The sequence below is a fragment of the Leptidea sinapis genome, chromosome 1 (genome assembly GCF_905404315.1).
Source record: "Leptidea sinapis chromosome 1, ilLepSina1.1, whole genome shotgun sequence".
NCBI lineage: Eukaryota > Metazoa > Arthropoda > Insecta > Lepidoptera > Pieridae > Leptidea > Leptidea sinapis.
This window is the reverse complement of record NC_066265.1, coordinates 15,862,925-15,875,528: the sequence shown is the minus strand read 5'-3', so window position 1 is coordinate 15,875,528 and position 12,604 is coordinate 15,862,925. Positions and strand designations below refer to the sequence as shown.

General features: G+C 38.2%; 1 protein-coding gene across 1 annotated transcript in view; it reads right to left on the bottom strand.

The window, feature by feature from the left end:
• The window catches only part of LOC126965168 (uncharacterized), a 320,537-nt gene that overhangs the window by 239,414 nt on the left and 68,519 nt on the right, over positions 1-12,604 (bottom strand). Inside the window, exon 2 of the mRNA XM_050808616.1 lies at positions 565-996. Coding sequence (XP_050664573.1) covers positions 565-973 — 409 coding nt within the window. The 5' untranslated portion in view covers positions 974-996. The remainder of the gene's footprint in view (positions 1-564; positions 997-12,604) is intronic.

The window sequence follows — 12,604 nt, the reverse complement described above, 5'->3', positions numbered from 1 at the left end:
TATAGCAAAGAAAGGGAGGCTCAAGGCGCTAATCACGAAACTTCCATCATATGGATTTGAATATATTATTCAAATCGACAGTGAGAAGAGAACTTCAACTTTGTTTTAAATGTTACAGTCGTAAATTCGAATATCTTAATTATTGTTTAACTTGTTTGCTATTTATAATTGTTTCTTATTTGGTATTTAGGAGTTTTAGTGGGTTTTCACAACTGCCTATTATTATAATAAAATTAATGCGTTAGTTTAGCTATTCATAAACGGAATAATCGAATAAAAAAACAAACATACCAATTCTCGAGACACTTAAAGTACGACTAATATTTTAAATAAAATCATTTTTATTTCTATCAACGGATCAGCCTAGCCATCCAACACAGAAATGCTGCCAGTATTCTTGATACACTTCCCCGTAACGATCCTTTTATTTCAATATAATCTTAGTATTGTAAATATAGTAATAAGATTTGTTTTGTTTGATTAATACAACATCAAATATTTTTTTATGATTATCTAATTCACTTATTTTTACTATTTCCAAATACAATTAGATCTATCGCTTACCGTCATACGTGACTCCTCTAACCAATTGCTGTGTCTCAAATATCGGATGACTGATGGTGACATTAACATCACTGTCACTTTCACTTAGGGTTATAACTTCACCACTATCACTTGGTACCTTTGCATAAGCACATGCATCATCATCCACACTAATAATGGCTTCTACAGTAGTTACATCACTTGCCGTCGTCTCATCGTAAAACACTTCAGCCACTTCAATGTTCGTTGATTTATCACTAATTTCATCATCAATAGGTGGTCCTGGTGATCGCCCTGGAGCTGGATCACCACTGGGCAAGTTTATCGCTAAACTATATGGTAGGAGGATTACGAGTATCGGAATCAGAATATGCTTTTTGTACGTTTTGTGTTTGGTTGTTTCAGATGAGGAGTTTTTTCTTGTTGACATCTTATGAATTTAGTGGCTGATATCTGAAACAAATAAAAATCCATTAACACATATTATGCAAAATCATTGCTGAAAGTTTCTAAATAAATAAAAATTAGGAAAATTAAATGATTTTTATTTTAATAACAGCGTTAATAGCAGCTTATTAATTATTAAGATTAGATACTTTAACCGTTGTTTCAAATAGAAAATATACCAATCATCGGATTACTCGTAAACAAACAATCTTGAAATTCGATCGAAGAAAAAACAACCAACTTCAAAAAAACTATACCAAAACAATAGATATAATGTGCACAAAAAAGTAAAGACTTTTATAGTTTTATGGATGCCATAGTTGCAATGGGACCACACAGGAAGCTTCAGCTTTCAAATAAAAAAAGAATCATCAAAATCGGTTCGCCCTCGTTTTTTGAAGTCGGTTAAAAAACAAAAGGTATTTTTTATTTGTACACTTTGTAAAATTGTTATCAAGTATAGTTACTTGGGGTATGTCTATAATTATACCTATGGGGTAGTCCCCATAGGTATTATTATAGTTATAAGAAAATACATCATCATCAGCCGGAAAACGTCCACTGCTGGACAAAAGCCTCCCCCAAAAATTTCCACGACGATCGGTCCTGCGCTGCCCTCATCCAACGTATTCCGGCGATCTTAACCAGATTGTCGGTCCATCTTGTGGGGCGCCTGCCAACACTGCGTCTTCCGGTACGTGTTCGCCATTCGAGGACTTTACTGCCCCAACGGCCATCTGTCCGTCGAACTATGTGCCCTGACCACTGCCACTTCAGTTTCGCAATCGTTTGGACTATGTCGGTTACTTTGGTTCTCCTACGGATCTCCTCATTTCTGATTCGATCTCGCAGGGAAACTCCGAGCATCCCTCTCCATTGCCCTCTGACCGACCATGAGCTTTCTCATAAGGCCCATAGTTAGCGACCACGTCTGTGTACCGTGAAAACCTTTGTCTTTAGAAAATATAATAAGAAAATACACTAAACTGAAAATATGCCAATTTAAATTATAATTTTCCTTATAAAAAAATAATAAAAGTGAATCAAAGTAGGTTTTAGTAAGAAGTATATTATATATTCTGTTAATTAAGTTTTACTTCTCCTTGGAGTGTGCTTAAATATGAAATTCACAGAGAGAATAAAGATATTAGTATATTTAGTTCTAAAGGGATTAATTATACAATTTAAATCTTAAGTTGAAACAGTATACTATATTATTATTAATACTAGTATTTTATATGATATTAAACATATATGTAAAACAAATCTTATAACAATATTTACAATACTACGACTACATAAAATTAAAACTATCATTACGTGGAAGCGTACCAAGAATACTGGCAGCATTACCGCGTTGGATAGCAAGGCTGATCCGTTGACCGAAATAGCTGCCAGCGCTTGGGTTTCCAGTAGCCTTATTGAGGCGCGAAGATAGTATTTTGAACATTCTCCGCGCCTCTGGGCCCCACGGGCCAAGTGTCTCGACACCAAACGGCACAATTATTATTAATACTTATATTATAAAGATTAAAGAATTTTTTTATGAAAACGAGGGACGAGACGAGCAGGACGTTAAGCTGTTGATAATTGATACGTCCTGGGCATTAGAATACAGTGCCGCTCAGAATTCTTGAAAAACCCCAAAAATTTTGTGTTGAAACTGTGTTCGTCACCTTGAGACATGAGATGTTAAGTCTCATTGCCCAGTAATTTCACTAGGTACGGCGCCTTTCAGACCAAAACACAGTATTGCTTTCACATTACTGCTTCACGGCAGTAATAGGCGCCGTTGTCGTTCCCATAATCTAGCCGGCATCCGGTGCAAAGGAGCCTCCCACTGGTATAATATGAAATATCTTAAGCTTCTTATAATCCTGCTGTCTCTACATAATAAATTGTTTGCCATTTAGTTAAATGGTTTAAGTACCTTGCGGCGACAAATAGGTCGTAAATCTAATGCTCGTTAGTAAACCTACCAATTTATAAAAACACTACGTTTAAAAAAAACGACTTCAAAAACTGAAAAGTATCAAAAAACTAAAAATTTAATTTAATACAAATTTACCTTTAATATTAATAAAATGCTATTATATGCTATTATTATTTATATGTGTAAGAATAAAAAATTACGTAATTCGGATCATAAATCCCAGAGTAATCGGTGTACATACATAAAAAAAATACCGATCGAATAGATAACCTCCTCCTTTTTGAAGTCGGTTAAAAATATTATAAATTAGCTGACCCGACAGACGCTGTTCTATCAATAGAAAAGAATATGATGAAAGATTCGGGAATAATGCAGTCTTAAGCCAACGGAAACGTGTTATCATTATTTATAAGTTAAAAATGAAACAATCATGGATGTAGTATGTTACACCTATAAGATAAAGATATGCTAATGCGAACTTTTCTGGTCTTTTCTAGGTCTACCCTATATAAGATGCTGATGATACAGTCCTCATAGCATCATCTGCTATTGATCTTCAGAAACTTGTCACCCGACTAAATGAGTGCAGCGAAGGAGCTGGTCTTAGGATGAACACCTCAAAGACGAAACTCATGGTCATATCTAAGAAAGAAATTGATGACTTTGACATTACATTAGCAGGCCAAAAACTAGATAGAGTGCGCAAATACAAATATCTAGGTACGTGGTAAAATGACAACTGGAATAGCGACCAAGAAATTAAGACCAGAATTGAAGTGGCTCGAAGCACCAAGTAAAATGAAAAAAGGACTGTGCAACCGTGGTCTTAAGATTTCCTTGCGCACTCGTTTACTGCACTGTTACATCTGGCCCTTACTTCTATACGGAAGTCAAAATATCTGATTTTAAGATATTTAAAAAAAATACTTTATTTAATAATTACAAAATTCTTATCTTACTTTAACAAATGTATTAATTAAGCTATGGTAATGTGAATGATGCTCCTTGCCAATGCTTCTGTATATATACTGTGGTGCGGTACTGCAGCGCGGGAAGAGGGTTACCGTTGTGTAGGATGTTGTTGAATACCAATACCCAATATTACTTCATTGTGTTCCATTAATGAGTTCATTGTGACATTCCTTCATAATGTTCTTTTTATGAGTTCATTGTTTAATAAATTCGTTCTTCGAAGTCCAGGGTGTTGATATAACTGCTTCCTCTGTCTGGCCTTTATGTCTATAAGGTCTTGTTATCTTTATGTTGCTTCTTAAAATGAACTCGAAGGTTCTGGGTCGCTTGACTCGGATGTGAGGCGTGGACTATAAAAGAAGACCTCAGAAAACGTATAGAAGCTTTTGTAATGTGGGCATATAGACGTATGTTGGTAAGTTGGACCCACAAGGTCACAAATGTGGAAGTTCTGTGCCGTGTCAATAAAAAACGCGAACTCATACAAACTATCAAGATGAGGAAAGACGCATATTTAGGCACGTGCTTAGGCACGAGAGGTACAAGCTCCTACAACTCATCATGATGGGAAAAGTAGCCAAAAGAAGAGGCGTAGGTCGCAGAAAAAAGTCTTGGCTGCGCAACATCCGAGAGTGGACTGGCATCGCGAGTGCGGCAGAACTATTTCGCCTCGCGAAGGACAAACAATTGAAACTACAAAGCTGACCGCCAACCTTCGCTAGTCGGAGAGGCACGCAAAGAAGAGATATAAGATACAATTCCACCATTTATTATTTTGTTATTTATCTCAAAAGGCTTAGACAGTTTTTTAACGTTTTCGTTGAACGCTCGTAGACGGCTTAATTTATACCGATATCTCCAATAAATATCGTTAATTATACAAATATGGATACAAAAACTAACAAAATTATATACTAAATCTTTCCTCAAGAACCACGCTATCCATTGATGAAAAGAACATGAAAATCGGTGCAGTAGTTTTTGAATTTATCGCGAACAAACAGGCAGACGCGACGGATTACTTTGTTTTATAATATAGCCGTTCCCGCCCACTTCGCTGGGCGAATTTTAAAAGGAAGGAACGTTGGAATTCGAAAAATATTTAATAGTTACCACAAACTATCTAGGATTAATTTCGCATCGAATGGTGGTAGTTTCATGTCGATACGATCAGTGGTTTAGGCGTGATTGAGCCTCAAACAAAGACCATTTGCATTATATATATAGAGATAGTGTTGATGACATTCATTATTCCACAAAATCACTTCGACACGTATTTCGCAGAAGTGAAACTTACGAGGCATGTTCAGGAACTTATTACTCGCCTTACGCGTCCTGGGTTATTAATATACTTTCACATTTGTCAAGAAACGAAACAACAAAACAATACAGTATGCTACGGATGTTGAGATCAAATAATATTTTAACTCTATGAGGCTAATTATTCCATTCGATGATATCTAACTGTGTTAAATGCCCTATAATACTAGGAGGTGTGAAGAAAAAAAAATAACAAGAAAAATAAAATATATTAGTTGACTACGTAGTAAACGTAATTAACTCAAACGTAATTAAAGCTGAGTAATCAATGAAGCAATTGATTTTTTTTAATGGATGAGGAGGACAAACGAGCGTACGGGTCACCTGATGTTAAGTGATCACCACCGCCCAAATTCCTTTGCAACACTAGAGGAATAACAGGAGCGTTGACGGTGTTTTAGGAAAGTGTATCCATGTATTATCCTGGAAACACCACACAAGGAAGCTCATTCCACAGTTTGGTTGCACGTCGAAGAAAGTTCCTTGAAAACCTCACTTTGGAGGAATGCCATACATCCACATGATGGGGATGATAGCCAAATTTGTGGCGTGTCGTGAGGAGGTAGAGTTCGGCGGCAGGTTAAACAGAACTTCTGAACACTCCCCATGATGGTGGCAGACACACAATAAAGAGACGTCTCTACGTAACGTCAACTGATCTAGCCGTTCACAAGCACTGGATCCCTGACAATAAAATATGGCGAGCAGCTCTGCGCTGCACGCGGTCAAATGGCTCGAGCTGATACTGGGGTGCCAGACCAGACATGAAAGCAATAATCTCAATCTCTTTCCGTGTGGCAGCAGGTTTAGCATCTAAAGGGATCCAAATCTGTTGTTGAAGATGTCTCTCGACGTTGTCTCGTTTCCATCTATACTATATGAGTAACATCAAAAAAGCGTTTTGCTCTGGTGTTCCAAGAGAATAGCCTGGTCACCTCATCATATGAGTGATGATAAGTATATGCGTGAGTGAGCGATGTACATGTTTCTACAATATGATCCCAGAAAATGAAGAAAACAAATATGTTACGAAATTTAAAATAATTGTTAAAAAACGTTTGTGTGGGAAAGGTTACACACACCACAGACTGGGAATGAAGCAAACACCCTCAGGGTCTTTAATTATAAATGTTTATTGTACGATATCACATTGCAATCCATATTTTTATATATAAAAAAGCCCGTTCAGTTCCTTGCGCCCGTTCTTCTCAGGTCTGAGGCAGTCTATTTTGAATGGGTGATAATTTTTGACGTTCAATAAGTGATTTTGAATCCTATTTTGATCCAAGTGCAGAACTCTCTTGTTGTAAATATGACATAATTAAATTTATTCCCCGCAATCATTGATGAAACAGAAGGCAATGAACATAAAAGGAAACCCACTCTCGATGATGAATGAAGCGGAGAAGAATGTAATATAAAATTTATTCTGATACCACGGGAACTTTTTCGATCGTAATTTGCATCATAAAGATATCCGGACACTAAGTAAAGCAGGCATGAAGGCAACAAAGGAAAGCAATCTCTTACCTCGCAAAATATTATTTCGGAGATTTCGAAAACATGTTTTCGAACAAGATGATTGATGTTTGTCTGTTGAGGCAGTAAAGGGTCGGAACTCAACGAGCGGATAAAATACTTCATATAATTTGTTAAAACTTTGACGTGTGCTTAATCACGTAAGTTTACTAAAGTTATAACTTGAATTATCTATCTTTAGTAGATTTCTCTTCTATCGCTATTATATACCTATATTGTTAGTTTCTCTAGTAGTTTAACTAAGGTAAGTTCGTAATCTTACGTTAGCATTAAATTCGTAGTGTATAATAATTCGTAAAATAACGACATAAATTTAACACTACACGAAAGTTATTCAATTTGGAAAAAAACAGATTTAGTTACAATACTACTCCTGTTACATTAAAACAGTGAGTTTTTTTTTGTATCAGAGGCCACAAACCGGCAAGAGACTCGCGGGATGGGAAGCGGCCACCAGGACATCTGCAACACCAGGAAATCAAGAAATGCGTTGCCGGCCTTTAAGGTGGGTATATGCTCTTTTCTTGAAGGTCCCTAAGACGTGTCGGTTCGGGAAAACAGTAATTGATTCCAGAAAGGGGCTGTGCGAGGCAAGAAATTTCTTGCAAAACGCGTGGTTGTGGAATGCCAGACGTTAACGTGATTCGGGTGGTATTTTGCATTTTGACGCAATGTCCGGTGGTGGAATTCGGCCAAATTTCGGAGTTACTCAAAAACATTCAAAACATAAACAAACATTATAAGAGGAAGTAAATTGTTATATTTTTGATCACTCCTCTTTGTTATAGTTTCAATTAAATGAATTCAGTGCGATAAATTGATAGCATTCGATTCAAATTGAGTTTGCTAGTGACCGGGTAGTTTACCCTGATTGATTTATTTGTTTTTAATCAATGTTCTGCTGTGATGACCTCGTTAGATAATTTTACATTTACTCTCCAAGTTTGTGATAAGTTTACTTGTAATGCGGGGTTGAAGGGTTCATTGACATAAGAAACTCTGAATCACACTATAACGTGATTTAAGTAGTGCTTAATAATAAGAGCTCGCCCCGAGGTCGTTATTAGAGCATAAAACCTACAATATTTTTTGAAAGATGAAAATTATGTTTTTAAAGATAAATTCCTTTTCCAAGAAATTACTTCTTCTTACTTATATTTTATAAAATGTTTATGATCGTTCCCTCGAGTCTTCCGCGAAAGCCTATTTATTATACGTTTAGCGTACCACTTATAACGTCCAATTAGAGACTTACTCTCCAACAAAAAGTTCACATATAAATTAAGTGCATTTTATTTTTTTAGTAAGATTAACCTTAATTATACATACGATATGTTTATTGTATTATACATATCGTTGTCTAGAAGTCATACTACAAGCTATGCCTAGTATGGATAATTTGGGGCACATAAATGTCTGAAATGTATCAATCACTATTGCTAAACATTATGTAGGTGGGCATCGTCGTAATTCTAGCACATATTAATAAAATTTGTCTTTTGCACTTTGGACTTGCATCTAAGTCAGGTAAATACTTTAACTCATACCGCCTTTCAGGTTCAACATTAGGAAAATAATTCTTAAAAAAAAAACACTTTTAAAGGATTAAATCGGGAAAATTGAGGGGAAGAGACCAAGAGGTCGGAGCCCACGACGCTGGTCCGACCAAATATCCGAGCAGACTAACCAACCCATCGGCATCGCACTCCACCATGCGACAGACCGAAAAGGATTAAAACGCGTGTAATTGTAACAGTTTTACATTAGATTGCCGTTGTAGTCGATATTTTCATGGAAGACTTCGAGGAAAGAGCATTAGCCACGGCTCCTGTCAAACCTACAGCTTATAAACGCTATATAGATGACGCTTTTTTCGTGTCACCCACGGATAAAATATTTGCATTTCTAGAACATATTAATTCAATTCATTCAAATATTAAATTCACATTTGAAAAATAAAGCAACAACCGACTGCCTTTTTTGGATATTTTAGTTATACGAAAAGCAGACGGTTCAAGAAGCCACACTATTTACAGAGAGGCAACCCACACAGATAGGTACCTAGACGGTGAATCCCACCACCACACATTACAACTTCATTCTGTCGGTAAATGTTTGTTTTAGAGAGCCCACCTATGTGATGCTGACCATCTCAATGAGGAGTTACAGCATATCAAGAAAGTACTCCTTGAGAATAAACAGCGGCCTCCCCGTCAGCATCGTAACAGAGTTAAGGCGCCAACAGTTCCACGTCAACCACCCTACCTGCCATATGTTAAGGGTATTACAGACAGAATTAGCAGGATCCTAAAACGAGCTACTACTACCAGTTATACTATTTTCAAGCCACGCAAGAAGATCCAGCAATTCTTGAGACCAGTAATATTCCACTGCAAGATGCAGGTGTCTATAAACTAGACTGCGACTGTGGCCTGTCTTACATTGGGCAAACCAAAGGTAATATCTCAAGCCGACTTAAAGAACACATTGCGGATATCAAACACAGACGTCACTCTAAGTCAGCTGTATGTGAATACATAAAAGACCGTCTTAACCACTGCATCCGGTTCGACCAACCAAAAGTTTTGGTAACAGAGAATAGATTTCTCCCAAGACTGGTACGTGAAGCCATCGAAATTAAAAAACATCTAAAATTATCTAGCACCTGGGATCCAATAACTTCTAAATTAAAACCCCTAACTACATATATACTATCTTTGACTCATTTCAACTGCAGTCGCCTTGAAAACGAGATCTGGAAAGGTCTTGAAACGTCGGATTAACGAAAATAAAAATTTAACTTTTACGCAAAAATCTAATGTAAAACAGTAACAATTATACGCGTTTAATTCCTTTAAAAGTGTCTTATTTAAATATGTAACATTAATCAAAGAAAATAAAATAATTCTTATTTAAATCCATTATAGCAGACAGCTATTGGTTATGATCATCAACTGACCAATGAACATTCAGTACGCCGCGACCGCAAACCTCAGTTGATTGGCTGAATTTTTGCATTGCAAATATAATATAGATATTAGTAGTGTAGAGTATCAAACGTAAACAATGGCACATGTTTATTATTCAGAACCTTTTCTTTAGCACTGATAGTTTGGATTCAATGGGGATGGCCATGCAAGCAAAGTATTAAACACCCCTTCAGTTTAACAAAGCATGTTTATTGAAAATTGTCGACATTTCTTAGAACTTAAGGTTCAATCGATTTTCTTGGAAAGGTCAAGGTAAACCAGGTCTAATAGACCTAAATTAGTCTGTTCTGAGAATCCAAATAACCATTGTGGCAAAGCTGATGGTCTCATTCTTAGTATACTATTGAGTATATCCCGGGATAGCGTCGACGAGAATCAGAACAAACTTGTGTCTGAAATCGAGACTATGCTTTGCAAAGTCCCGGAATGGGGCCGAGAAAATTTAGTCCATTCAACCCCAAGAACACACAAGTTTGTGCGTTCACCACTAAAAAGTCTCCCTTTGTCGTATCCCCTCGATTTGAGATCACTCCTCTAACTGCCACAGCCTGTATTGGCATACTTGGCGTCGATATATCGAGCGACGTTCAGTTCCGTGGTCACTTGGAAGAGAAGGCCAAACGAGCCTCAAAAAAGCTTGGTGTACTCATGAGGTAAGGCGAGACAGTACTTAACTAAAAGCCACCGCCTGCAACTTTATAAGGCGCAAATTCGGCCTCACATGGAGTACTGTTCTCACCTCTGGGTGGGTGCTCCCCAGTACCAGCTTCTTCCATTTAACCGCATACAACGAAGAGCGGCTCGAATCATTGACGATCAAGTCATCTCCGCTCGGCTTGATTCTCTAGCATTGCGTAGGGATGTGGGTTCTCTCTGCATCTTCTACCGCATTTATCACGGGGAGTGCTCAGAGGAGCTGTTCGGGTTGATTCCAGCGGCCGAATGCCACCACCGGACATTACGTGCAAAGTACCATCCGCATCACGTAGACGTCTGGCATTCCACAACCGCGCGTTTTGTTCAAAATTTCTTGCCTCGCACAGCCACTTTATGGAATCAACTACCGGCAGCGGTCTTCCCGAACAGATACGACTTAGGGACCTTCAAGAAAAAAGCATACTCCCACCTTAAAGGCCGGCAACGAATTTCTTGACACACCTGTTGTTGCGGATGTCCATGGGCCTCCACCTCTCCCCATCCCGTGAGCCTCTTGCCCGTTTGCCCCCCTCTCATATAAAAAAAATATTCTATTGAGTATTCTCATTATATATTTTTGATAAGCGTAACATCACATAGAGCTAACTACTCTGTTCTGAGAATCCAAATAACCAGTGTGACAAAGCTGCTGGTCTCATTCTTAGTATAGTATTAAGTATTATTATATTAAATTTTTTTGAATTGAAAAGCATACAATAATTTTTGTAATCATCTTCAACGCTAAGACCAATTCGACCAATCTTTGAATATGATTTTCAGATATGGAAACCATATTTACATAAGGATATAAGAGTGCTTGTAAGTGTCCAGAGGAAAGCCACAAAGATGCCGAGACTTGCACTGCTCTTGAGGATGGACACCTTTGTAGCCTGCAAGAAAAAAGAGAAATAAAGCAAAGATATTCTTGATTCTTGTTAATTTATTTTAAAGAAAGAAAAAAAAACACGTCCGTTCAGTTAGTCGTAACAAGACCAACCGTGTCATCATCGAATCAATCCAATATAGTTATATACCCACGGGAAAATGAATGATCTGTCGAAGTATCAGTCAGTGACAAGCATCTGTCATTGTCAGCGCATTTGAACTGTCACTGTTACTGCTGCTTTTGAAATTTGAAAAAAATATATGAAGAGACTAAATGACGATAAGTATATATAAACAGCCATGGCAATTTTACCAGTGATAGAAACGTTTCAGTCCTACCACGCTTGTCACCATAGCGGCGCACCCTGCGCCCCCTGCCCTGTCAAGCACTACGAACGCAAATTTGCATTGACGCTACCACAACGTAACACTCATCCGGAAAGAATATCTGAAGAAATCCTGAAAGATCTCTGATTGTTCCTAAACTATTCGGGACCAACACCGATTACTCTTACATGAATGCTACTTAGACAAGAGATTGAGATCCATAGTGCGCAATATTTTTTTTTTATGGAATAGGAGGACAAACGAGCGTACGGGTCACCTGTTGTTAAGTGATCACCACCGCCCACAATCTCCCGCAACACCAGAGGAATCACAGGAGCGTTGCCGGCCTTTAAGGAAGGTGTACGCGCTTTTTTTGAAGGTACCCATGTCGTATCGTCCCGGAAACACCGTACAAGGAAGCTCATTCCACAGCTTTGTAGTACGTGGAAGAAAGCTCCTTGAAAACCGCACTGTGGAATACCGCCACACATCCAGATGGTGAGGATGATATCCTAACCTGTAACGTGTCGTGCGAAGGTGGAATTCGGTGGCAGGAACCAGGTTAAACAGCTCTTTGGAACACTCCCCGTGATAAATGCGGTAGAAGACACACAATGAAGCGACTTCTCTACGCAACGCCAAGTGATCCAGCCGTTCACAGAGCACTGGGTCCCCCACAATTCGAGCTGCTCTACGTTGCACGCGGTCAAATGGATCGAGCAGATACTGGGGTGCGCCAGACCAGAGATGACAGCAATAGTCCATGTGTGGCCGGAACTGCGCTTTGTAGAGCGCTAGTATGTGGGCCAGCTTGAAGTATTGCCGTGCTCTATTAATGACACCAAGTTTCTTTGAAGCCAATTTGGCTTTGCCCTCCAGATGACCACGAAATTGGCAATCGCTCGAGATTTCGAGACCCAGTATTCCGATACTAGGCGAGGCTTTAAGGAAA